Raw genomic sequence first — 26,368 nt, forward strand, 5'->3', positions numbered from 1 at the left:
CATCACTCCAGCAGCGTGCCTGTTCCCACCAGAGCTGTGACCGTTGTGCCAGGGCTGTTCTGGAATCAAAATCCTCCATCCTGATCCTGAGTAGCTCCAGGATCTTCTTTTGTTGAATTCTCCAGCCCTCAGCTGTCCTCAGGTGTGCAAAGGCAGGAGGAATGGCACCACAGCAGAGTGCAAGGACACACACATCCCCTCAAGTCGTGCCACAAAGCCCAATACTCCCATGCCAGGTCTCGGGGATGAACCTGGACCCTGCCATCAGGTGGTTTCTCCAGGGCAGGTGGGAGTAGGTGGTTCCAGCCTGCTGGGGTGACTGCCTTTGGTGCACTGGGTTTGGGGGAAAAAATGGACCTGACAGTTGTCATTGTCATTGATTATATCTCCTAAAACCCCTCAGTGACCGTGGACAGGGGTGGAAGAGGAAAGAGACTATCTGGGTTTGTGTTTCTCCTTCAAAACTATCACCTGATGTTTTCTTTTCCTTGGTTTTCTCCTTATCCAAGAGACTCTCCTATACCCATCTGTGAGGACACTCTGCTCAGAGATCACAGTACCACAGCTTGGGAGCTAAACTTTATTTGTGCAGACCTTGTGCCCTGGGTGATGCCAAAGTCAAGCTTTCAGTTTTATCTGAGCCTCTTCTACCCTTTTTCTGCTCAATCCTGGTGCTCCTGCTCCCTCAGCTGACCTGGTAACACTTCATCAGCTCTGCCACTGTCCTCTCCTCCTCAGTTTCCTTTTCCAAGTGGATTTCCACAGGATGGGTGTCCCTCCCTGCCTCACAGCTGGCTGGGCTGCCAGGCTGGCCAGCAGCCTGACAATCCCTGCTCTGCAGCTTCCTGAACAAATCCTGGCTGCTCTCCTTCTCTGTCTGGCTCAGGAGAGCCACATTCAGCCCGAAGCGCTTGGTGCCCACCAGGCTCTGCAGGATCTGAAGGATGGCAGCTCTGTCTGAGGGATGGATGTTCTCTGCCAGCACTGTCAGGAACTCCCCCAGGAGGCCGAAGCCCACATCAGCCTGGAAGATCCTGCCCAAGGCTTCCCCTCCCAGCTCCAGCAAAAACTGGTATTTCTCTGTCCCACTTTTCAAGCATCTGCGCCAATCTCTGTGAAATTCCGCAGCGGTCCTGGGCAGATGATCCAGTTCCTGAAGGAGAAAGGAGACACTCAGTTCCTTTTGTTTTGTTCCCACTTGAAGGCTTTGACCCCCTTGCCCCCATCAGCCCATGGACAGCCAAGATGTTTTTACCAGGGGCTTTGGCTGCAAGAGGAGCTGCTGAGGGGGAAAAGGGGAAGACAAGGAAATACCAGGTGCCTTTAACCCCAAGAATTCCAGGGGGAAAAGGGAAGTGTGGATGAGATGTGACACCCAGTGTGAACACAGGTGGTTGTGTAGTTAAACCCAACCCCAACCAGAGTCAGACTGCCCAGCCTGGATCCAGCAGCACTGCCTGGGAAGGGACCTCACAGAGACTGGGGCAGGGCAGGAACACCCTGAGCACTGAGAGGAAGAAACATGGAGTGGCAGAGAAAAGGTGGGAGATGCAAACCCCAGAAAAGATGCAGATGCCCTGTCTGGTACCACTCAGCATTGGTGGGTCTGTGGCAGAGCAGAGGATGAGAGCTGAGCTCCAAGTGGCATTCCCAGGTAAAGGAAATCCCATTTTATACCAGCTCTAATTAACTGCTGAGCCCATCCCCGCTGGGTCACTGACACACAGGCTGAAGGAGGAGGCAAATGTGCAGCTTTTCTACAGCCCAGGACAAGGCAAAGTGACATCAGCTGGGGCTCAGCACAGAGGGAAAAGCTCTGGAGGTCTAAGCCTGGTGCTGATGGGACCAGGAGCAGGATTTTCTTGGGGAGATTATTGCTCAGTCCAAGGAAACACAACACTATTCACAAGAATTGCAAAATATCTTACAATAAACACAGGTCAATGAAATCCAGCATTATAAACAATTCTTGGGACTGTTTATAAGGCAATCCATGAAACTGCCTTATCCTGGGAAACATCCAGTGACCAGGACATTGCAGTGGGGACAGAGCCCACAGCAGGGGCAAGACTGAGGTGACTCTGATCACAAATGGCCTGGGCAGAAAATGTCCTGTCCCTGTTTCCCACCACTGAGTGACTCAGTGAGCTCATCAGGCTCAGTCAGGATTAACCCAACCCAGCCCTTTTCCATGATCATTAAACCATGGGCAAAACACTGGCTGTGCTCAGGGAATCCCTGCAGCTGGAGGCTGTTCCAGGGAGGATCCTGGTGCACAGCCCTGGCTCTGGGTCCCAGGCTGCAGCTGCTGGGGACACTGGGAGCTCTGGGTCCAGCGTCAGCCATGCCTCCATTCCCACAGGGATGGAGCAGTCACTTCCTGAAGGGCCCAGCCTGACCCTGTGCTGATCCAAACCCTGATATTCCAGGGGCCTGGGAGAGCTGGCTCACACCCAGAGTGAGTCCTGAGTAACTCCTGCATTCCAATTAACACCCAGATGATTCCTGAGTCATTTCCAGCTGTGGATGAGGCCCTGGCAGCCTCTCCCTCACCCGTGGGATCTCCACAGCATGAGCAGGTGCTGCCTTGGCCGGGGCTGCACAGGGATTCCACAGCATATTCCTCCTCTGTCCCAGCCTGTCCTTCTTCTCCAGAGGCTTCAGGTGTGAGGCCAGCACAATCTCCCTAAAGGGAACAGGGACAGGAGGGACACATGGCAAGAGAAAACACTTGAGGCTTCAAACTGTTTCTTTGAGCCAATTCCTGACTTTGGGCCATATGGATCACCCAGAGGATATGCACAGGCTGGAGGAGCAGGCCCTTACCAATACAAGGATAAACCAGCCTAAAATCCCTTAGGAATCCCATCAGAGTGACTAGCAAGATATTTGGGGGAAAAGCCACTTGAAAGTGTTTTCCTGCCTCTCAGGGATCAGGGGGAACGAGGCAGATATGAATGGAATTTGATCTGGTCCCAGAACACCTCCCAAGTGTGGTCAAAGTCCTGGATCTACCTATGGATCCTGGATGTCAATGGACAGGGAGCCCCAGATGGATCCATAGGGAATCCAGGAGTTTGGGGGGCACTGGGAGTGCCTGACACTGCCCCGTGGAGCAGCCCTGCCATCCCAACCTGCTCACAACCCCTGGATAAAGCAGTGACAGGACTGGGAGGAAGAACAGGCTGGGAAGGGCACAGGGGACATGTCACCCTCTGGTTCAGCACTCCTAGGAGAGACGGGGGCTGGGAGTGGGAATGGGAAGAGGTGACAGTGTCCTGGGGAGGGGACAGTGCCATTCCACTGCTGCCAACAGGAGAGATCGGCCACGGAGCAGGGACAGATCTCAGCCCACACGGGGCCACCTGAGGAGTTTTGGGCTCTGTCCTTGGAGCTGTTCTGGGCATCCCGAGGCTGCTGCCCCTCGGCCATCAGCTCCGAGCTCAGACCCCGGAGCCCCCAAACGAGTTCCTGGCTCCTCCCGGCCCCTCGGGCCAGTCCCCGAGCCCCGGACCTGAACTGGTCGTAGTCAGGGACGCCCTGGCGCAGGGCCCGCAGCTTGGCCTCGCCCTCCCGCTGCCGCCGCTCGTCCTCCGCCAGCGCCGCCCGCAGCTCCCGCTCCAGCGCCGGGAGCGCTCCGGCCGGATCCATCCCAGGATCCATCCCCGGGTCCAGCCCCGGAGCGCGGGTGGACACCGCCGCCACCGGCGGGACGAGGGGACGGGGCCGGCCTGGGGGCACAGGGACCCCTCCTGTCGACACAGCCCTGCCTGGGCCGGTTTCGAGGACCCACTTCTGTCACAAGAGCGCTGCCGGGACTGGCCCGACAACCCCGATCTGATCGTGCCAGTCCTGCTTTGCGGACCCCCACTGTGACAGCCTAAAGGCCGCGCACGTGGATGGCAACCGGGACTCTCTCCCCTGTCGGGAAGCCCCCAGACCCTGACACACCGCCGGCCTCGGGGCCCCCTCCTCTATCGCGACAGCCCCGCGGGGTGACGGACACCTCGGCCCCGGGGCCGCTCCCTCTATCGCCACAGCCTCGCTCCCGCCGCCGGAGCGCCGGGGCCGCGCAAGGTCCCCGGGGCTGCCCCGGCCGCGCCTGACAGAACCGGCCCCTCCGCCCCGCGCTGCCCCGCTCGGCCCGCGGCCCCCGGGACCCTCCGGAACCGGCCCCGACCCCGCCCTGGACCCACCCGGCGCTTCTCCAGTGGGCGCAGCGCTGGCGGCGGGCGCGGGACGTTCTGTCGCGACAGGCGGCGAGGGCAGCCCGGGGGCCTCCGGCAGCGGCGGCGCCGGCGAGAGCAGCGGCGGGAGCGGAGCCGGGGCAGGTGAGGGAGAGCGAGGCCGGGGCCGGGCCGGGGCTTGGGACAGGAACGGGGCTTGGGGCTGGGGCAGGGCCGGAGCCCCCGCTGCCACGGGCCCTGAGGGTTCGGTCAGCGCCCCCCGGTCTGTGCACCCTCACCGGCCCTCTTCCCGCCCCCCAGCATGGACACCGACCTGTACGACGAATTTGGGAACTACATCGGGCCTGAGTTGGACTCGGACGATGACGACGACGACCTGGGCCGAGAGTCCAAGGACCTGGACGAGGTGAATGGGGTGGAGAGGAGAAGGGGCAGTGACCCCCGGGGCCCCTGAGCGGGGCCGGGCCCGCGGCTGCTCCTGCCCCGTGCGGGGTCTGGTGAGACGGGTCAGTGCGGGGCTCCGGATCCCGAGGGTCGGAGTGGGGCTGGTGGTTAAAGAGTTTGCAAAATCTGTTCCTGAGGTAAAGAGAATGAGTTCTTGCTGGAATCGCGGTGGGAACAGGGAGCCCCTGCGGCTCGGACTGGGCTTGGCTGGTTTTGGTGTCAGTCCTATGGAGGGTCCGTGTCCCTTCGGGAGCTCCTCAGGAGGGAGCTGAGGCTGCCACAGGGAGCCGGATCCTCACAGAGGGAGGCAGAGCAAGAGCCCACGGACACAGGGGGAGCAGAGGGGCTGCCCCACGGGGGAAACGAGGGAGCCTCTTCCCATCTTCTGCTGGCGTGTGTGGGGTGGGGGTTGTGTTACCCAGATGTGGTTCTTGTCTGGGGTTGCTGTGTGTGAGTCTCTGCCTGTGCCCGTGTCCCTGCAAGTCCAGAGGCTGTTCCTGATCCAGGTGCTGTGAGAAGAGCCGTGCTGCTCCTCCAGGAGCTGCTCCCAGGGCACCTCTGGGGGTGCTGGGGCTGTACTTGGGGTCCCTCTCTTGGGGGTGGCCCCAGGCCTGTCCCCTTGGGGGCTCCACAGCAGCTGAGAGTGAGCCTTGTTTGCAGCTGGAGGATGATGATGATGACGATGACATGGGGGAGCACGATGACGAGCACCCCGGGATGGAGGTGGTGCTGCACGAGGACAAGAAGTATTACCCCACAGCAGAGGAGGTCTATGGGCCTGAGGTGGAGACCATTGTGCAGGAGGAGGACACACAGCCACTCACTGGTGAGTGGGGAGGGGGTGGAGGGAGTGGAGGGAGGAGAAGGCTCTTTATGGATCCTTGGAAAGGGGAAATAATATTCCCTTCTGTCCTGCCCCTTTGGAGTCCCCTCACAGCCTCAGGAGCTCTGCCTGGTGTGTGCAGATTTGGGCACTTGTGGTTTTTGCAAATCCAAACAAACGAATCTTTGGAAGAACAGGAGTCAGCAGAGATGGGAAAACTATTTTAGGGAAAAGTAAATGCATTTAAGTGATCTCCTTTGATCCCTTTATACTGGAGCGGTTGGGCTGGAAGGCCCTGCAGTGACCACCTCCTGTTGACAAACAGCCAAGAGAATCTGTCATCCAGAAAACTGAGGAGTTGTCAGCAAAACTCCCCATTCCTGGGGGCCATTCATGACCCTGCTGGTTCAGGGACTCTGGGAACAGTTTGTTGTTCTTTCTCTTGTTTCAGAGCCCATTATTAAACCTGTGAAAACCAAGAAGTTCTCCCTGATGGAGCAGACGCTGCCAGTCACGGTCTACGAGATGGAGTGAGTTGGGGCTGGGGGAGGCAGGTCTAGGGGCTCTGGCTTGGTGTGTCTCTGACCCAGCACAGACCTGAGAGCATCAATTCCCAGGTTCTGAACCCAAAACGAGGAAGTGCAGCACAAACCATTTCACAGACATTTTCCCTCCTCACCAGCAGCACAGGGTAGGATTGGACACACAAGGGAAATCTCACTTCAGGGGCTGAGATCAAGCTCCATAGCAAGAGTCTGGCTTAGGCAATGTTCTTAGAATGGTTTAGGTTGCAAGGGACTTTAAAACCCACCCTGTCCCATCCCTGCTGTGGGCAGGGACACCTTCCACTATCTCAGGCTGCTCCAAACCCCAGTGTCCAACCTGGCCTTGGACACTTGCAGGGATGGAGCAGCCACAGCTGCTCTGGCCAGCTTCTCTGTTAAATACCCACATGGTCAGTGTATAGTACACATCACATTGGGACATTTTGGGCTGATCCCAGTCTCAGATCAGGTCCCATGTGTTCCAGTTTCCATTGGGAATTTTTGTGCTGCTGGGTGAGTGCTGAGTGTTGTGCAGTCAGCAGGACACTGCAGCTGCTCTGCGTGGGTCTATTGGTTGTGTCCCAAAGCAGCTTCTTGGACACCAGGGCTGGGAGAAAACCTCCTGGAAAAAATTCCACATGCATTTTAAATTGGAGATGCAATATCTCAAATGAGTTTTCTCTGGAATAAAAACCATCCTTTGCTTTTTCTGGTAAAACTCTGATGTTGGAGCAGTGTCTGCACATTGTGGTGGGTGGAAGGTCCGTGTCCCTGTGTGTTCAGTGTGTTTGTGTGTGTGTTGTCTCTGTTTGGGATGAGCAGATGGAGCTGTGGGAGTCTCCTTGGGCTCATCTCTCCACTCACCACTTTGTGGCCTGTCAGGGCTTTTCCCAGTTGTAAATGTTCCTCTCCAGGTGTAGGTCCCAGAAGCAGGTGTGGCTGAGCACAGTTCCCTGGTGCTGAGCAGTGCCTCTGCAGCAACCTCGTGTTTTCCAGAGGGGACAGGATGTTCCTGGGGCTGCTGTTCCCTCAGGGGTCCCTCAGCTGCCTGGGGCTGTGCTCAGTGCTTGGGAGTGCTTGCAGAGCTGAAGCAGAGCCCAAGAGCTGCTGGGGCTGGTTTTTCTCAGTCCTTGCGTTGTCTCAGTCCCTGTCCTGGGCTCTGCATTATCCACCACTTCCCTGATCCCTGTATGCTCTGCTCATTCCATTTGTAATTAATTCATTTTCCTCCTGTTTGTTGATATAAATGCTTAGGATGGGCAAAGAGAAATTCCTTGTGGGATGTAGCCAGAAACCTGCAAGCTTGGTATTGATTTCCCATTTAGCCTTATTTTCAGACCAATTAGGAAGGTTTTAATCGGGTTTAGTATTGATTGCTGTATTTTTTAGCTCTTAATCAAAATGTTTTACATTAAGAAGTCTATTGCATCAGTGAAAATTTAATCTGTTTAAAAAGGAAATTATTTGACAGCACTTACTCTCTGCAGGCCTCTGGCAGTGGCTGCATGTTTTATAGCCTCCCATTATTTTTAGGGTGGTAATTTAGGATCTCAATTATCTTTTGGCCAGCATCCATCCAGAAGTGACCAGCTCATCATTACCCAGCTCAGCTGCTGATTTGAAAAAGACTTAATTCCTTGAGTTCCTGGAATGTCACTGTTTTAAGACTTGAAAATCAGAGTTAATGGTCTGTGGAGCCCCTGGCTGCTTTCAAAGCTCCATAGGGTGCTTGTTATCCAGCACCACGATTTACCTGCCTGTCTGCCATGGTGAGAGTGGAAGTGTTTCATCATCTGAGGACGTGGATGTGATTTTTGCTCCAGTACTGACTAGACGAGAAGAAAAATATTCAATAATATTCCATTGCTGGCAGCTCTACCAGCTCTGTATCCTCCCACCCACTGCCATCTGTCTGGGACTCCAACTCTCTTGTCCTCCCCATCTGGAAAGTGGGATTCTTCCTCCGCAGGGCATTGGCAGAATAAAAGTTTGGCGAGGATTCAGGGGGCACCTTGGATAGAAAGTATGGCTGAAAAGCAGCACCTGCTTTTCTTAGACACAGCAGAAGCCTGCAACAGCCTTTTGTGTTTTGTTCCTGCAGTTTCCTGGCAGATCTGATGGACAACTCGGAGCTCATCCGGAATGTGACTCTGTGCGGGCACCTGCACCATGGCAAGGTACTGTGAGTGTCCACAGTACAGGAGTAGTGATGGTGACCTGTCTGCTTGCTTTGCCAGCCCTCCTGGCCCCTGGTTCTCTGCAGCAGCACCTTCTGCTTCTCCTGCTCATGCACTTATTTATAGAATCCAAGGATGGATTGGGTTGGAAGGGACCCTAAAGCCAGTGCCACTCCTTGCCGTGGGCAGGGACACCTTCACTGTCCCAGGCTGCTCCAAGCCCTGGTCAACCTGGCCTTGGACACTCCCAGGAATCCAGGGGCAGCTACAGCTGCTCTGGGCACCCTGTCCCAGGGCATCACCACCTTCTTCCTGATACCCCGTCTAACCCTGCCCTCCTCCAGCTTAAGGCCATTGCCCCTTGTCCTGGCACTATGTTTCCCTGTGAAATTTGTAGATATTTTTGTAGGTTGAATTTGTAGGTTTTACAATAACCTGCTCAGTGTGCTCTATGCTGCCACTGGAGGGATGGGGTTGTGTTTGTGTCTGTCTGAAGAGTGGAACCTCCTTTCTCTGCTCTTTTCCAGACGTGTTTTGTTGACTGCCTGATAGAGCAGACGCACCCAGAAATCCGGAAACGCTACGACCAGGATGTGAGTGAGCTGCTGGGGAATTCCTGCCCTGGGGAACACGGGGTGGCTTGGACGTCCTGAGGGAGGGTGACTGTGCATGGGGACAAGGTGGTTCAGTGACTGGGAAGCCAGAGCTCAGTCCTAATTCTCCTTCTGTCCCTTACTTGTCACCTCAGTGATGTGTCAGAGTTATTGTGTCCTGCTTCAAACTGACTATCTGATACCAAAATGTAAGACTGATTTTTGTTTTGCCTTTGCAGCTCTGCTACACTGATATATTGTTCACAGAGCAGGAGGTGAGTGGTCTTGTAATGATTTTATTCAGTTGTCTCATGCTTTACTCACAATTGCTGTAGGCAGTTTCCTCGTCCATTTTAATGCCTTTCTGTGCCTTCTGTTTTGGTTATTTTCTTTATCAATAAAACAATCTGCTCCTCTTGTTTGCCTCAGGAAAATTCCTGGTCCAACTTCCTTCCCTCAGCTTCATGTATGATTTTATATCCTGTGTAATGTTAAATCTACAGCAGAGCCACCCCAGTCTGGGGGTAATTCTTACTTTCTTTGAGAGAAAAAGGAGGAAGATGTTTGCAGCAGTGGTGGATGAGGAAAAAAATATTTCAAAATAAATGCATTTGTCCTTGTTTTCCTTAGCTCTGACTCCATGTGTCTGGGCATGAGTGGGAATGTTATTTCATGTCAGGACCAGAACAATCCTTAAAAGCGCTTTTTTTCTCCTCTCAATGTTCTAATTTATACTCTGTGTGAGCAAATCTTGTGCTTTGAGGTGTAACTTGGTGGCAGCAGAGGGTGAAAGCACAAACAAACACCCACATTCTGTCTCAGGTATTGCCTGTAGTACCTCCTCAGCTGAAATCAGGTGTGGAGGGTGCAGTCGTGGCTCAGCAGTCCTAGCAGTACAGATGGAAGAGCTGGGCTGCGTACTTCAGTGATCTGAGGTTATTGCTCTTTTCCAGGATAAATGTTTACTTCTTTTCATCTTTCTGATTTTTCCTTGGTATTCTTCTACATCTGTACATGGTGATCCTTTTGTTTTTCTGTACCTGTAATCCTGGTTTCCTGTGTTTCAGAGAGGGGTGGGGATCAAGAGCACCCCAGTGACGATTGTTCTGCCGGACACGAAAGGAAAGTCTTTCCTCTTCAACATCATTGACACTCCAGGTGATTGTGCAGTCCTGAAAATCCTGCTGTGGGAAGCACTTAGCTTTGTTATATACTTTTTATAGCTGATTCCAGCCTAGTCCTGAGCCTTCAGCTGAGTTCATTCATGTGAAGTCACTTCGAGCAGTACTGACCCATAATCACCCGGGATGGTTTGGGGTCAAGGGACCTTAAAGTCTATCTAGTTCCAACCGCCTGCCATGGGCAGGGACAAGTCAGGCTCATGTTTGTGATTAGCTAGCCTAATTGAGGGCTGGTGAGGCTGAAAAGGTATTTCACTCAAGCAGCACAGGTAGAATTTCCTTTTCCAGCTATTGCCATGTGCAGGGGGACCCTGCTTTGCTCAAATGCTGTTGCCCCACAATGAGGCTCAGCAAGTTCCTTGGGCCTCTGACAGGCTGCTGTGGAGGGAACATAATCACAGATCAACTTGTAAGAAACTTTAGGGAAGAGGGTCTTGGGACACATCTGCTGAGCTACAGCTCAGGATAAGGGAGGTTAGAGCGCAGGAGGAGGCTGGGGGGAGAGGCATCAGTTATCTTTGAGAAAAAATCTTCCTCCTTTTCCTGAACTACGTGCACAGAGCTGTGAGAAAAACAGTCACAAATGTGAGGAAAAGTGTCTGTTAAACAAGTTGTTGTGTGCTCAAAAAATAGCATTAGAGCTGAGGCTCAATCCCCATGGGGAGCTCTGGCAGCTGCTCCCAGGTCCCCATCTGAGGAGGAACCATCTCTGTTACTGCCTCTCTGGGTACCAGCAACCAGAGGAGTCTGCAGAGCCCCACTGCTTCCCACCCTGTGTGCTGCTGCTGCTCTGGGGCTCACTGCTTCTCACTGCCCACCTCTGTGTGGTTTTGAAGGTCATGTGAATTTTTCTGATGAGGTGACAGCCGGCCTTCGCATCTCGGATGGCGTCGTGCTCTTCATCGACGCGGCCGAGGGGGTGAGTGTCACGTTCTCCTGGGGCTTACATCCCTCCCTCTGGAGTCTGTGCTCCTGCCTTAGCATGAAGGCCTGGGAAGGGTTCAGCTTTCTGGGGTGAAGGGCTTTTGGAGGATAGTGTGGGAAATGAGGGTGTTTTCCATGTGAACAGGCAGCCAAGCCTCTGGCTGCTGTGTCCAGGCTGATGAAATGCTGTGGCCCGTAGGCTGATTATCTGACTTATGTTCATCTCCATCCCCATGATACCTAAAACTGAGCAGGTTATTTATATCTGAGATGTCCACAGGGTTGGATTCAAGGAGTTTGGTTGGTTTAGCACCTATTTCTGAATTTCAGAAGGATTAGCTGATTGCTGGTTGCTGAGCTTGGGCTTTTCTGCAGCCTGGCAGCAGAGTAAGGGTCACTGGTTGCCTCTCACGCCCCAGATAGCATTTTGTGGAGGCTTTCCTGGGGCTCTGAGCTGGCTGCTCCCTGCAGGTGATGCTGAACACGGAGAGGCTGATCAAGCACGCGGTGCAGGAGAGGCTGGCAGTGACTGTGTGCATCAACAAGATCGACAGACTCATCCTGGAGCTGAAACTGCCCCCCACAGATGCTTATTACAAACTCAGACACATCGTAGACGAAGTTAATGGCCTGATCAGGTGAGGGTGATTGGGGTGATGCATTGCTAGTGCTTGCTGTCCCTGTCCCATGGCTCTCTGTGAGGTCTGCATGTGCCTGAAAACACATCAGTTTGTCTCTTGATGTGTTGAGTCATAGAAAATGGGCCAGAAAGAACTACTGGAAGTTCATCTCAGCTAATACGTTGAATTAAGCAGGATTTGCTCTTCCTGGCAAAGTCCAGGGATTTTCATTTCCCCTGCCCCATTTCATTTTTCCTTCATTAAAAAGTAGAGAAAGTGAACATATGACCAGAGCAGGGAATTTGTGCTCTCAAATGTCTCAAATACACTGAAATGATCCAGGTTGTATCCCAAATTGGAGGTTGAGATGTCTCAAAGCTCCTAAATACTTGCTACAAAACTAAAAGAGGATTTGCTGTTTCAACTCCTAGGCAAGGATTATGATACTAACACAGTCCAATCTCCTTGCCAGCCCTGCTCAGGGAAGGGAGGGACATCTTAGCAGCCATGCATCGTTTCTATGGGTTCTTCTGCATCCAGGCATTTTTTAACAGCATTCTGCCCTTCAAGTGTGTGTGGATTTGCACACAAGCTCCCTGGCTTGTCTCTGTCCGGTGTGTGCTGGCATCAGGCAGCTGGGAGCAGGGTAATTCACCCTGCCTAGCACGGCTGTGAGCTCATTAAACCTGTTTGGATTAAATTATATCCCTATATTATCTTTTCCCTTACTTGGATGACCAACTCAGCTGCTTTTTTAGGGGAAGAAAAATTATCCAAGATAAAAAATCTGAAGCATTTGTGCTGGTAACTTTTTAGTTCTAGGGTCTTTAAATCTTTGCACATTAATGCTTTGAAGTTTATAGGCAGAAAATGTTCCTGACCCTGAGATTCTGATGGCAAGCAAGCTGCAGCCTGTTTAAAGATGCTTTTTGGCAATGCAGGCTCCTTGCCTGTCACTGCTGTAGGGTGTGGGAAGTGGGTTGAAGTGTCTTCTTTGGTTCATAACATTGATTTGGTTTTATTTTTCTCCTCTCAGCATGTATTCCACCGACGAGAACCTCGTGCTGTCTCCCCTTCTGGGGAACGTGTGTTTCTCCAGCTCTCAGTACAGCATCTGCTTCACACTGGGGTCTTTTGCAAAGATTTATGCAGACACATATGGTAAGGATTAGCCAGAAACCTGGTGCACTTCAACATCTCATTTCCCAACCTTTCTTGTGAAGGTTTTATAAGCCATTCAGCTTCCCCTGCACATGGCCAGTGTTTGTGTTCTGGAATTGCTGAGAGCTGAGTGGTGCTGCAGAGCTGAGCCTCGGGGGTTAAAAAGCAGAAACACAGTTTTAGCAAGATATTTTCTCTTGATAAATGTTTTTTGAGTCAGAAGCCAAGATTTTTTTCATTCCCTAAGTAGAAATAACAGGCAATTGAAGGCAGGTGTGTGTGTGTTGTGCTTTGCCTCCTTGTCAGCAGCTCAGGAGCGAAGCAGTTAAGCTCTTCCTGCCTTTTCCCAAAAGTCCAAGACTCAGCTGCAGCTGGGCACAAGCTTTGCCCACAAGGTTTTGCACTCTTGCCCTCTTTCTTTTTTAAGAAACTGTCTTTTTCTGGCTTGGATTTAATTTTCTGCTCCCCAGGTGCCCACTCTAGGCAATCTGCTGCATGTAGCAGTGTGCTCTGTGCTGGCATTAGCAGCTGCACAGCCCAGGTTTTTGAAGTCCCCCATTGGGGAATTTGGGGATCTGTAGGAGCTGAGAGCAGGGGAAGAAGGAGGTTGTAAAGCAGCTGGGGCAGCTCTTGCAGAGAACTTGGCCTGAGGGAGGATGAAGTTGTAGAGGTCAGGGACTGATGGTGTCAGGACTGTCACGTGTCCTGAGAGTTTGGAGCGATAAATGAGCCCCCTGAGTGTCACATCATTAACTCAGAGCCTGCTGGGGTGAGACCCCTCCTTGGGGAGCTGAGGACAGCACAGTTGGCAGGAGATGCCAGCCAGGTGAGGGAAGGCAGGAGGTGAATGGGTGCTTGGAGTTGGGAATGGTGGATTCTGGTCACCAGGAATTGTATGTGCAGCCACCACGTCAGCTAACAGGAATTAGAGCAGCATCAGTGTCCTGACTGCAGCCACCAGGAAATTCCTTGTGCTCACACATCTGCCCACAGCAAAGGCTTGTTTGGAACCTGCTGTAGGTTGTCATCCTGTCCTGGTATTTGTAAATTCACCATGACAGCCAGCACTGCACAGGACCTTCAGCGCTGGGTATTTGGCTGTGTGCTTCCTGAGAAAGAGAAAGGAACCTGGAGATGTTCAGCAGGGCAGAAAATGCTGGTGCTGAGCCTGCAGGACCCAGGGGTGAAGGCCATTCCAGTACCTTTGCACTGCAGCAGCAGTTACAGTGTTCCTGTTTGGAAGTGCAGCAGATGTGGTTGGGCTCCTGCAGCACTCCTCAGCTCTGAACCCGTGGGTAGCAGAGAGCTGGAGTGTTCCTAGGAAGTCAGTCTGTGACCTGCAGTGTCCCTGGGCTGTTGGGGCCATCCCCAGTGGCCTCTTTCTGCTCATCTCTGCCTGCTCTCCCCAGGACAGTGCTTAATCTTTCACTCAGAATCGGGACGATGCGTTCACTCATCAGCATCAGTTCATTAAATTGAATCCTCAGGCTTGTTTTAAAAGCCAAAAAATAAAGGTTTTTAAGCTAAGAGAAAAGCAGTGACATCTGAGAGACATTTTCATTTGCTTTTTCCTTTAGGAGACATCAATTACCAGGAGTTTGCAAAGCGGCTTTGGGGCGACATCTACTTCAATCCAAAGACGTAAGAACCCTGTTTAAATGTTTTAATGTTGATTTATTCCAGTGTTTTTCCCTCATTTCCCTGTAAAATGTGGACTAGATGACCACCCAAGGTCACTCCCAATCCTATGGTCCTGTGGTGGAGTAGTATCTGGGAAGGGTTGAGTCAGGCCTCCTGCCTAATGTGAATCCATGTGGTCCTCCTGAATCCTGCAAGCAGGAGCAGAGAGGCTCTTCCTTTGGAGTAAGCCTGGCCCATGTGTCGCTGACAGCTTCCCAGGGGATTGGGAGGGAGGAGAAGCTGGGAGGAGCAGAGGCTCTGTAGGGGTGCTGGCAGGCTTCAGTTCTTGCTCCTCACCTCCCTGTCTCCAACAGCCGCAAGTTCACCAAAAAGGCCCCAACAAGCAGTTCTCAGCGCAGCTTTGTGGAGTTCATTCTGGAGCCCCTGTACAAGATCTTGGCTCAGGTCTGTGATGGGTCATTCTCCCTCCCACATCTCCAGGCAGGAACAGCTGGGGCTGAGCACTGGGGGCTGGCTGGTGGGTCTGGTCTTTTCCATTCCACAGTGGGATCTGCACTTGGTGGGCTTGGAGGTGTAGAGTAGTCGTTATTTCTTGCAAATGCAGCATCGTATTTGCAGTGAGTAGAACAGTTCTTGCTCTTCCTTGTGTGCCCTGATAGCAGTCGAGTGACAGTGCTTGGACTTGGAGCAAAGACTTGGAGCACAAGTTGGATGAGGAAGAGTTGGGGGTCTCAGCCTGGAGAAAAGGAGGGGGGACCTTCTTGCTTTCTACAACTCCCTCACAGGAGGGGGCAGCTCTGGGGGGTTGGGCTCTGCTCCCACACAACAGGGACAGGACAAAGGAAGAGGGCTCAGGTTGTGCAGGGGAGGTTTAGATTGGAGATTAGGGAAAATTTCTTCCCCCAAAGGGCCCTGGCACAGCTGCCCATGGCAGTGGTGGAGTCACCATGCCTGGAAGAATTTAAAAGCCATGTAAATGTGGCACTTGGAGACTAACATGGTTTAGTGGTGGCCTTGGCAGTGCTGGGGGAATGGTTGGACTCAATGACCTTAGAGAGCTTTTCCAGCCTTAACAATTCCATGATTCTGTGATTTGACCCATCTGGCTCTCGTGTGAGCTCTAAACCAGTGCGGGTTGAGAGTCCTGTGGGTGGTGGGTGGTGTGTGATGCTGCACTGAGGAGTTACTGACTGGGACCCCCAGAATGAACCTGAGAGTGGGATTTGTCTTGCAGGTGGTGGGGGATGTGGACACGACCCTGCCCAGGACTCTGGATGAACTTGGCATCCACCTCACCAAAGAGGAATTAAAACTGAACATCCGGCCCCTGCTGCGGCTCGTCTGCAAGAAGTTCTTTGGGGAGTTCACAGGTACAAGCTGTTTGTCTTCCCCTCCACAATCCTCCTTATATCCCCAGTACCTCACACCAAGAGTTGAGGGTTATATTTTGGCCAAAGAGCACTAACTTGCACAGATGCTGCTCAAATCTAAACTATGACCCCACTTGCCCACAGCACAACCTGAGACACTGCTCACCTCTCCCCTGCTGCTGTGGGTGCTGCAGTGACTGTGGCTGTGCCTTGTGTTTATGGAGTCCATTTCTTTCCTCTGCACTGGTTAACTCTGTCCTCACCACATGTTCTTGTTCCAGGCTTTGTGGACATGTGTGTGCAGCACATCCCCTCCCCGAAGGTGGGGGCCAAGACAAAAATTGAGCACACCTACACCGGTGGTGTCGACTCTGACCTGGGGGAGGCCATGAGCGAGTGTGACCCTGACGTAAGGAAACTCCTGTGTTTGCTCTGAGCATGCAAACCAAGGCAAACAGATTTTTTTCTTCTGCTCCGTGTGCCCTGCCAGGGCAGCTGCCTCCCCGCCAGCTATCTCCACAGATTTGACTTGCAGCACTCTAAAACCTCTCATCCGACACTAGAACAAATCTCTTCACTCCAAGGAGCTTCAGCTGCCTGCCAGGGCAGTCCTGGAGAGAGGGAATTGTTTCACAGTGTTCAGAGAAGAACAGGACTAGGTCAGGACTCCAGAGCATGTGGGAGCTGCAGGGTGGTTTTGTGTCCTTTTGCAGTCTTTTTGTCCCTTTTCCTTGAAGTTTGATTCTCTCTCCAAACTCTAAAAAGCTGCATGGTGCTGATAAAAATAACCCTGTGTTAGTTAGTCAGCACCTTTCCTCTCCCAGCCCTGCAAACTCTTCCTCCTCCAACAGCTTGCACTGAGCTGTCATTCGGAGTTGTCTGGAGCCACCAACGCCAGCAGCTGAGTGAGAAATTTGCCTGTGACTTTTGCTTTGATGTCTGCAGAGAAAATTAATCTGTTTTTTAATGAGTTGTGATTATCCACATAAAACTGCACAGTGGTGACTGTCACATCACCAGTGTAGAGTCACCTTGTGGCACTGGAAGCTGTGATCTTGGGGGGCTCAGGTGCTCTGCCCTGAGCAGGTTTTCAGGCCAGCAAGTGACATTTTTCCTCATGGCTTTGTCCCAGCCACCATTTGCTGCTCTACAAGAGTAAGGACAGGAGCTCCAGAACAGTCCACCAGTCATTCCAGGACTTTCCATACAGGGCAAGGAGATGTAAGGCTTCCAGTAGCAGGAACTGAAGGACTTGGCAAATCAAAACATTAATTTCTAAATTCCAGCCCACTAGTCCCTTTTATCCACAAATCATAGAATATTCTGGGTTGGAAGGGATCCACAAGGATCATCAGAGTCCAGTCTTGCCAGGTCTTTGTCTGTTTCTTGATTGTGTTTTGAAAGAATCTCATTTCTGTCTCTCTGTGTCACGGGAAGGGTCCCTTGATGTGTCACACAACCAAAATGTACAGCACCGATGATGGTGTCCAGTTCCATGCCTTTGGCAGGGTGCTCAGTGGCACCATCCACGCTGGGCAGCCTGTGAAGGTCCTTGGGGAGAACTACACCCTGGAAGATGAGGAGGATTCCCAGATCTGCACCGTTGGACGCCTCTGGATCTCAGTTGCAAGGTATGGAAAGCTCTGGCAAGGTGCTCATTGGGAGAGGAGTCACCTGGAGTCAGGTGAGGGGCTGGGAGGGAGGGAAAGCTGCCAGAGAGAGGGAGGAGGAAGGTGCTGAAGGGACTGAGGCTGCAGTGGTGCTCTCCTGCCTTTCAGGTATCACATTGAGGTGAACAGGGTTCCTGCTGGCAACTGGGTGCTGATCGAGGGCGTGGACCAGCCCATAGTGAAGACGGCAACTGTGACGGAGCCTCGGGGCAATGAGGAGGTACCGTGCCTGGCTGGCATTGCTCAGCCTTCCAGGGAGGCAAGGTGATGGGGCACAGCCCAAAAGCTCCCCTGCTGGGGTTAAAGACTCCCTGTCTGCTCCCATGCTGGGGCTAAAGAATCCATGCCTGACATGGTGCCAGGACACAAGAGCCACTGAGGAAAGAGGAGAGTTTCACATGCTGTGTCTTACCCTGAGGACATGTAGGGATGCAATTTCAGCTCTTTGTTCTCTCTGGTTCCAGGCTCAGATCTTCCGTCCCTTGAAGTTCAACACCACATCTGTTATCAAAATAGCTGTGGAGCCAGTCAACCCCTCAGAGCTCCCCAAAATGTTGGACGGTCTCCGCAAAGTCAACAAGAGCTACCCCTCACTTACAACTAAGGTACTGCTGGGGGCAGTTGGATTAGATGATTTCCAGAGGTCCCTTCCAGCCTTAACTGTTCTGTGATTCTGTGTGTGTGTGGCTGTTTCCAGCCAGTGCTGGGGGCACCCTCTGGGCTGATCTTCAAAAAATCAGTTTTTTTACCACAGGTTGTTATGTTTGTTGTGAGTCTTCTCATACTGTTTCAGTTGATCTCATAAATTATGTAGAAATAGCAGAAAAGTGTAAATCCAGCAGAAGAACACACACTTCCCCTGCTGTGACAGGGAAGCAGCTTTCTGCAGAGCCCAGCAGCACTTCCTCCTGGAAAAGGCTCTGGGAGCTTTCCTTGGGGTGCTCTGACTCTAAGTGTATTTAGGGCTGATCCTTCCTCAGGCTTGAGTAGGAGCCTGGAAGGCAGGAGCTGTGAGCAGCTGAATCCCTCTTCTCTTCCAGGTGGAAGAGTCTGGGGAGCATGTGATCCTGGGAACAGGAGAGCTGTACCTGGACTGTGTGATGCACGATCTGCGGAAGATGTATTCCGAGATTGACATCAAGGTGAGGGAATGACAGAGGGATTTTCCCCGCTGGAAACTCTGGGCAGGATTTTGTTCCCCTCTCTCAGGGGGATAAAAAAAAAAGAACCTGTCTGAACATACAGAATGGATTTTGTCACATTCCTGTAAAAGTAAAAAAAAAGTAAATCTGTTAGGGTGTAAAAGGGCCTCTTAAAGCCTGATCAGTGGGACTGAGATACTGCGCACTGGGTTGGAGAGGAGTTTTCCATATTCCAGCCTTCCCCTGTGCTTTAGCCATTGCCTGGCTAGCATCAAATAAATAAATTGAGCAGAATTTTTCATACCTGGAGTTGAAAATTTAAATTTTCCTGTCTCACTTGAAAGCTTCAGTGCTTCTTACACGACCCTGAATAAAATACTGCCAGTTGAACCGGTTTTTCCTTGCAGGTGTTCAGAGGTTTCAAACAGTCTTTTTACAAACAAAGAAGTACTGGAAACCTTAAAAACCTTTTGTTCCTTTAGGTGGCTGATCCAGTGGTGACATTCTGTGAGACAGTGGTGGAAACATCCTCCCTGAAGTGCTTTGCTGAGACACCCAACAAGAAGTAAGGGCCCTGGGCGAGCTGGGCATGGGAGGGGGCAGAGGGAGGGTCCATCCCCTCCAAGGGGGTTGTTCCCACTGTCTGTTGTCCACCAAGGGGCACATCCCTGAGTGAGCAATGTCCCATTGACCTGAACTCCTCAGGAACACACCACACTCTCAGGGATGTTCCTGTGCTGTGTAGGAGCTCTGAGAATGGAGGGAATGAAGACAGATCCACATCCTCCTTTTTCCATAAGTGTCACACCTTCCCAGCAGTTCTGAGGTATACTAGGATCCTGGAGCAGATGCCAAGGAGCCCAGTGCTGCCTTCAGTAACTCCCCCAATAACTTCATGAGCAAGAGCTATGTCTTCTCTTATCCATATGTAATCTTGGATTTGTTCTTCCTGGTGATACCCTGGAGCCTTGCAGCTGCTCTCCTCTAGCACCTCACAGTGCATGTGATTGGAAGAGGGAGGCCTGGGAGGGAATATGGGGGAGAGCTGTGTGCACAGGATGCCCCCATACCTGATTTTTGAGGGAAATCATGATTTGCTGAAGTTGACACTCCTGTGTTCCCCTGTGGTTTCTGGTTCTTGCCTTCCTTTATTCTGAGACAATCTTGCCATGTTTGGCAGCCTTGTTTCTGGGAACAGAGAGGTTCCAGTCTTCACAGAATCACAGGATGCTTTGGGTTCAAAGCAACCTTAAAGACCATCCAGTTCCAAGCCCTCCTGTGGGCAGGGGCAGCTTCCACCAGACCAGGTTGTTCCCACTCTCAGGACAGGCTTTGACCATCTGGGCATATGGAATGACCTGTGCTGGGGGTGGGTTTCAGGCATTGGGGGGTTCTCTGAGGCAGCATCTGGTGTGTCTGACACAGCTCCCAGCCTGGCCCATGGGCTCCCTCCTGCAGCCTTGGACAGGGGCTGGATGTGAGAGAGGAGGGCTGGAGCCACACTGTCCCTCAGCTGTCTCCTCCTGGGGCTGAACAGGCTCCAGGGAGCAGCAGCTGAGCCCTTGGGCTGTGTTCACAAGGACACGGGAACAGCAGTGGATGCAGGTGGCTTCATCAGCCCAACTGCATCCAAGCTGGGTGCAGTCAGAGAATCACAGAATTGTGAAGGTATTAAGGTTGGAAAGGGCCCTAAATGAAGTCCCGCTGTCAGCCCATCATATTCACCACTAAACCATGTCTACAAGTGCTAGATCCACATGTTTTATGAACAGTTCCAGGGATGATGACTCCACCACTGCCTCGGGCAGCTGTGCCAGGCCTTTACAACCTTCCCTGTGTAGAAATTTTCCCTAATATCTCACATACACCTCCTCTGGCTCTACTTGAGGCCACTTCCTCTCATCCTGTCATTTGTTCCCTGGGAGCAGAGTCTGACCCCCACCCCTAGCTTCCCCCTTCTGTCAGGGAGTTGTGGGGAGTCAGAAGGTCCCCCCTGAGCCTCCTTTTCTCCAGGCTGAGCCCTCCCAGCTCCCTCAGCTGCTCCTGGTGCTCCAGACCCTTTCCCAGCTCCTTTCCCTTCACTGGACACATCCCAGCCCTTCCATGTCTTTTTTTCAGTGCAGAGCTGCCAGTCCCTATGGTCTTCCCAGTTACCCCATTTCCATCGCTGTGGCTGATGGTGACTTGTCTCTCCTCAGGAACAAGATCACAATGATTGCTGAGCCCCTGGAGAAGGGACTGGCAGAGGACATTGAGAATGAAGTGGTGCAGATAACGTGGAACAGGTATGAGCAGTCTGGGAGAGCAGGAATCCAGCTGGAAGTACATAACTGGGGGAAAAAGGGAATTCTGGGATCTGCAGGGTGCATAGTATCAGGCAGCAGCCTCTAGGCAGGGATCCTGGTTTGGTTTTCCTGCCAGCCAGTCTGTGAGCCTCTCTGGCTGAGACTTTTGTGCCTGAAGAGAACAAGGTTGTAAAACATCATGAGTGCAGGTCAGATTCTTGTTTCCTAGAGCTTCTTCCCTTTCTCTCTTTCAGAAAGAAGCTGGGTGAATTCTTCCAGACCAAATATGACTGGGATTTGTTGGCTGCCCGTTCCATCTGGGCCTTTGGGCCAGACGCCACTGGCCCAAACATCCTGGTAGATGACACACTGCCCTCAGAGGTGAGGAGTGGGGGCCACTCTTCAGTGAGACCTTTGTCCTGTGGTGCCAGGAGGTGCCCACTCCTCCCAGAACTTTCAGCAAGGCCCTGATGCCTTTGAGGTGCTCATTGTTTGCCACAGCTCAGACCTGCTGCACTTTCCCCACAGTGATTCTACACTGGTTACCAGGTCACTTGTTATTTTTCAGATGTTGCTGTTTGGGCCAATGTCCCCAGCTTGCCACAATTTGCAACTTAATGGCCTTGGCTTTCAGGATCACCAGAACGTGGACTCTTAATTTATAGTGCTCTAGAAATTACATAGTGCTGATGCTCTTGAGCTGTGACAGAGAGGGGTGGACATTGAGGGCACAGGGAGACACTGCTGCTCTTTTGGAAACTGGCTTTTGAACACTGGGTGTTACTGGCTGTGGTGAGCTGTGGTCTCTGAAGCTGTCTGTCTCTAGGTGGACAAGTCTCTGCTGGGCTCAGTGAAGGACAGCATCGTGCAGGGCTTCCAGTGGGGGACCAGGGAAGGGCCTCTCTGTGATGAATGTAAGTGGGACTTGTGGGGAAACTGAAATAATGAGATTGGTGAAATTCTTCCATCTCTAAGCATTCAGGTGTTCCAGGCTGGGCAGGGCTTGGAGCAGCCTGGTCTAGTGGGAGATGTCCCTGCCCATGGCAAGGAGTTGGACTAGATCAGCTTTAAGGCTCCTTCCAACTCGAATCATTCCATGATTCTGTGATATGCAGGGTTATGACGTGGTCATGCATTCCCTGCTGGAATTAAATTTAGGAGAACTGCTGGTGGCTCTGGGCATTTGGGCATCTGGGGATGTGTTTGGTGCTGGCAGAGAACGTCCCCTGGGGTCACTGGCTGTCATTTCTCCCTTGGCAGTGATCCGCAATGTGAAGTTCAAGATCCTGGATGCGGTGATTGCTCAGGAGCCCTTGCACCGGGGTGGAGGGCAGATCATCCCCACGGCCCGGAGGGTCGTCTACTCCGCCTTCCTCATGGTGAGAGTTTGCCTTGTGCTGGGCTGATCCCCACAGAGCTGCCCTGGGGATGTGGGTGCACACTGACTCATTCACCCATCAGTGTCTGCTGTGCCCTTGTGGGCTGGCACACGAGTCCTGCAGGCCTGCGTTCAGCCTGGATGGAAACTGCTGTGCATCTGCTCTCTCTTGCTGGGCTTGCTGGGGAGGGTGGGCATGGGGGTTAGGGAAGCATGACTCCTGCCCAGAGGGAGAAAAGGTCCTTTTGGTGTTTGTGATGTTGATTTGGGCAGCCATGGGGCAGCAAAAACCCTGTAATCTTGTCAGCTGTTGGGTTTGACCAGAGAACTTGAGCTGTGCTGGTGCTCAGGAGGCTCAGTGGCTATCCCCTGTCCCCTCACAGGCCACCCCTCGCCTGATGGAGCCCTACTACTTCGTGGAGGTTCAGGCTCCTGCCGACTGCGTGTCTGCCGTGTACACGGTGCTGGCCCGGCGCAGGTGAGCTGCTCCAGCTGCCAGCAGTGGGGGTTTGCACAGCAGCAATGCTGGGATCTGGGCTGTTGGGAGAATTCCACAGTCCTGGCACTGGTGCAGAGGGTGAAGTCTGCATGAAGTGACAGTTGGAAGCTTCCTGACTGATCCTGGCCCTGAGCAGTGCAGGGAGGGATGTTCAGGATCACATGCAGCCTTTGGGTTGTCCCTGATTCTTCCTGAGTGTCAGAGAGGAGAATGTACAAAGCACTGTGCTCAGCCCTGGGGCCCCAGCGCAGGAAGGACTTGGACCTCCTTCAGTGGCTCCAGACAAGGCCAGGAAGATGCTCAGGGGACTGGAGCCACTTCCCTGTAAAAACAGGTTGGGAGATGTGGAGTGGTTCAACCTGGAGAAGAGAAGGCTCCAGAGAAACCTTAGAGCCCCTTCTAATGCCTAAAGGGGCTCCAAGAGAGCTGGACAAGGGCCTGGAGTGCCAGGACAGGGAAGAATGGCTTCCTACTGCCAAAGAACAGGGTTAGATGGGATATTGGGAAGAAATTCTTGGCTGTGAGGGTGGGGAGTCCCTGCAACAGGGTGCCCAGAGCAGCTGTGGCTGCCCCACATCCCTGGAAGTGTCCAAGGCTAGGTTGGACAGGACTTGGAGTACCTTGGGATAATGGAAGGTGGCCCTGCCCATGGTAGAGGGGATGGAAATGTGTGGGGTTTGAGGTCCCTTCCCACCCAGACCAGTCCATGATTCTGTGACACACGGGAATGCTGATCCTTTGCCACATTTGCAGAGGCCATGTGACCCAGGATGCTCCGATCCCAGGCTCTCCCCTCTACACCATCAAAGCCTTCATCCCAGCCATTGATTCCTTTGGGTTTGAGACAGACTTGCGGACTCACACACAGGGACAAGCCTTTTCTCTCTCTGTCTTCCACCACTGGCAGGTGAGTCCATGCCCTGGGGAGATGGGGAAGAGGGACAGGTAGGATCAGGTACCAGGTAGGTGCCATCAGTGCCACAGCTCCAACAGAGCAGGAAAGCTCTGAAGAACATCCTCAGAGGATCTTGGGGAGGTTTTGTGCACCAGGTATCCCATGTCTGCCAGGGCTTTGTTCCAAGTCCCATCACTCCCAGTGCTAGTGAGGGAGCCCTGAAAGCTGCTGCTGGCTGAGTGTCAGGGTCCTGCAGTGCCTGGGGAGAGGACATCCCCCTTGGGAGGAGGGAACCTGTTTGGGTCCACTTCATGCTCTGCAGCCTGGGCAGCAGAAGTCTTGGAGTGGGGCTTGGACTCACTGATCTGCCGCAGGAAGTTTGACCTGTGCCACACTGCAACTTTGCCTCTCAGAGGTGGTGTTTTAAACCTGTAGGAAGCAAAGTTTGGGACAAAATAATGTTCTCTGGCCACTTCTGTGTCTGGGGCAGATCAGGCCCTGTGGGAGCCACAGCTGTGTGGTGCACAGTGGTTTGGGGTACAGCTCCATGAGAGCAGCAGCTGCAGTCTGAGCCCTGGCCTAAAGGTTGATGTTTCAAAGTCCAAGGCTCAGCTCTGAAACAATTAAGTATGCCTGGTTTGTGGAGGGGGTTGTGCTGACCAGGACTTGCATGGGTTGTTCTGTTAGGAGGTGTTTAAGGGTCTTGCAGTACTCCCTGGGGGAGGGACATGTCCTTGGCTTGAGTTTTCATCACTGTATTACTGACTTCTCACAAGCATGACCACCACCAGCAGTGACATGAGTCTGTGTGCCAGAAAAGACAGGGTGTTGGGGTGTCTGTGGGACCCAGGGATGTTTCCTGTTGAAGTTGGGGTCTCCAGAAGCAGCCCCAGCATCATGCTCACACCCTGGCCCTGTGTTTCAGATTGTGCCTGGTGACCCCTTGGACAAGAGCATCGTCATCCGGCCGCTGGAGCCGCAGCCAGCCCCACACCTGGCCAGGGAGTTCATGATCAAGACCAGGCGTAGGAAGGTATGTCTGGGACAAATCCCTGTAGTGTCCCTCTGTCCCAGCAGCTGAGCTGTTGCAGTGTTGTCCCTTGGGTGTGCCACATCCTCTCTGTGTTCCCAGAGGGGTCTGATGTCCTTTGTGCCCCAGGACTTCCCCTGTGCTGCCTGTCAGTCCCATCAGTGGCTCCAGCCCAAAACAGGATCCTGTGGCCTCTGCTGAGCCCCGCTCCCTCCCCAGCCCCTCTGACCCCTCAGTGGCCTGGTGTTGCCCCCTTGTCCAGCAGAAACAGCAGGAACTGGTTTTTGTGCTGAGGGGCTGGAGAGGGTGCAGAGGGAATCAAGCTCCCCTGTGGAGGGCAGTGAGCTGGTAGATGTGCTCAGCAGCAGAAACCACATTTTCAGGTTCCTGAGCAGTGTTAGATGCCTTCAAGCTGCAGAGACACACCTCATGCCTTTTTTGGAACCTGAAAATTTATCTGTGTGTGGTACACAAAGTTTCTTCATTGGGCTCTCTGGGCAGTGGCTGTATGGGGAATAACCCTGGCTTTGTGTTACCCTGCAGGGCCTGAGTGAGGACGTGAGCATCAGCAAGTTCTTCGATGACCCCATGTTGCTGGAACTGGCCAAGCAAGACGTCGTTCTCAACTACCCCATGTGAACCTGCTGCCCTGGCGTGGGGGTTGACCTGAGCCCTGGCCAGCACCTGCTGGTCCTTCCCCATCCCTGCTTGCCCAGCCCCAGCTCCTGGAGGCTCAGGGCAGGCAGGGAGCTGCTCCTCAGGTCACATGGCTGTAGGAGTCTCCATGGACCAATTGTGGGCATTCTCCATATGGGGACAGCCCAGATCCAGAGCCCTGATCCATGTTGTATTAGTCTCTAGCTGCTGTTGCCTCCAGCAAGGTTTTCCCTTTGGATAGGCTCCTCCAGCACATGGAGCTGAGCAGAATCAGGATGTATTCCTGAGGTCTGGGCCTCAACTGTGTCAAGCATTTCAGGCAGCTGAAAGGGGGGTTGTGAGGGGGTGGTGGGGGCAGTGCTTTACCAGCCTCCCCAGGAGGAGGGATGAGTGTGGCTTTGATGGTTTTGTATCCCTTTTTTGAACCCTTGTAAACATTTAGTACAAACTTCCAGGCTGGGCTTAATCTGATTGTGCCTAGGCATGGCAGTGCTCAGAGAGGGTCTGCTTTCCCAGTGCTTCCAGTACACACTGTCAGGATTTCTCCCATCCTCAGCCCCAGTTCCCCCTGGCCTCAGCACTGTAGCACTCCCAAGGACTCCCTGTCTGCCAGCTCTCCCACTCCTGCCTGTGGTAGTGAATGGACCAGTCAGCCCAGGCTTTTTTCTTTCTCACTCAGTCTTGCCGAGTTTTCAGGGATTTCATCGGCTGCTCATCCTCTGAGAGGTTTTTAGCGCTCCGTCTCCACTCCCCTGTTCTGTCTCTCGCTCTGAACTCTGCCCTAGTTCTGTCCCAAGTATGTGCTGTGGAAGCAGGGCTGATTTACTTCTCCTGGGGCCATTCCTGCCCTCCCTGTCCCCTGGCTGCCCCCAGCCTGAGCTGGCCTGGCCCTGCCCTGATCCTGCCATGCCGAATTTGGTCCTGGCAGCCTCACTCATCCCAGTGATATCCCTGGGAACCTGTCCCAGAGCATCTCTGCGCTCAGAGGGGCTCGAGATGGCCCTGAGGCAGCAGCACAGGGGGAGCAGAGGGTAAAGCCAAGGACAACCTCCTCCCCCACTCCCAAAACCTGCCAGCTGCTGGTGGAAGCTGGGAGGCACTGGGCTGACACAAGCACGGGATAGGAAGCATCCATGGAAAGCACAT

General features: G+C 53.0%; 2 protein-coding genes across 2 annotated transcripts; one reads left to right on the plus strand and one right to left on the minus strand.

Moving 5' to 3' along the window:
* Window positions 1–237: 237 nt before the first annotated feature.
* Window positions 238–4,490, minus strand: DNAAF19 (dynein axonemal assembly factor 19; the record flags this gene model as incomplete). Its single annotated transcript, XM_083877776.1, has 4 exons — window positions 238–1,153; window positions 2,554–2,686; window positions 3,515–3,731; window positions 4,466–4,490. The coding sequence occupies 4 exons, from the start codon at window positions 4,488–4,490 to the stop codon at window positions 686–688; spliced, it is 843 nt and encodes a 280-aa protein (XP_083733902.1). The 3' UTR covers window positions 238–685.
* Window positions 4,280–25,674, plus strand: EFTUD2 (elongation factor Tu GTP binding domain containing 2). The gene is made up of 28 exons (XM_083877662.1): window positions 4,280–4,331; window positions 4,488–4,593; window positions 5,292–5,457; window positions 5,906–5,984; window positions 8,101–8,176; window positions 8,704–8,769; window positions 9,009–9,044; window positions 9,837–9,927; window positions 10,787–10,869; window positions 11,346–11,512; window positions 12,531–12,655; window positions 14,233–14,296; window positions 14,650–14,740; window positions 15,531–15,666; window positions 15,948–16,075; window positions 17,104–17,297; window positions 17,445–17,556; window positions 17,801–17,941; window positions 18,377–18,478; window positions 18,961–19,043; window positions 20,677–20,763; window positions 21,018–21,144; window positions 21,590–21,677; window positions 22,024–22,142; window positions 22,525–22,619; window positions 23,394–23,547; window positions 24,461–24,568; window positions 25,109–25,674. The coding sequence occupies exons 2-28, from the start codon at window positions 4,489–4,491 to the stop codon at window positions 25,202–25,204; spliced, it is 2,919 nt and encodes a 972-aa protein (XP_083733788.1). The 5' UTR covers window positions 4,280–4,331; window position 4,488; the 3' UTR covers window positions 25,205–25,674.
* The last annotated feature ends 694 nt before the right edge of the window (window positions 25,675–26,368 follow it).

This window comes from Zosterops lateralis (assembly GCF_965231275.1).
Source record: "Zosterops lateralis genome assembly, chromosome: 24".
In the NCBI taxonomy this organism is placed as follows: Eukaryota; Metazoa; Chordata; class Aves; order Passeriformes; family Zosteropidae; genus Zosterops; species Zosterops lateralis.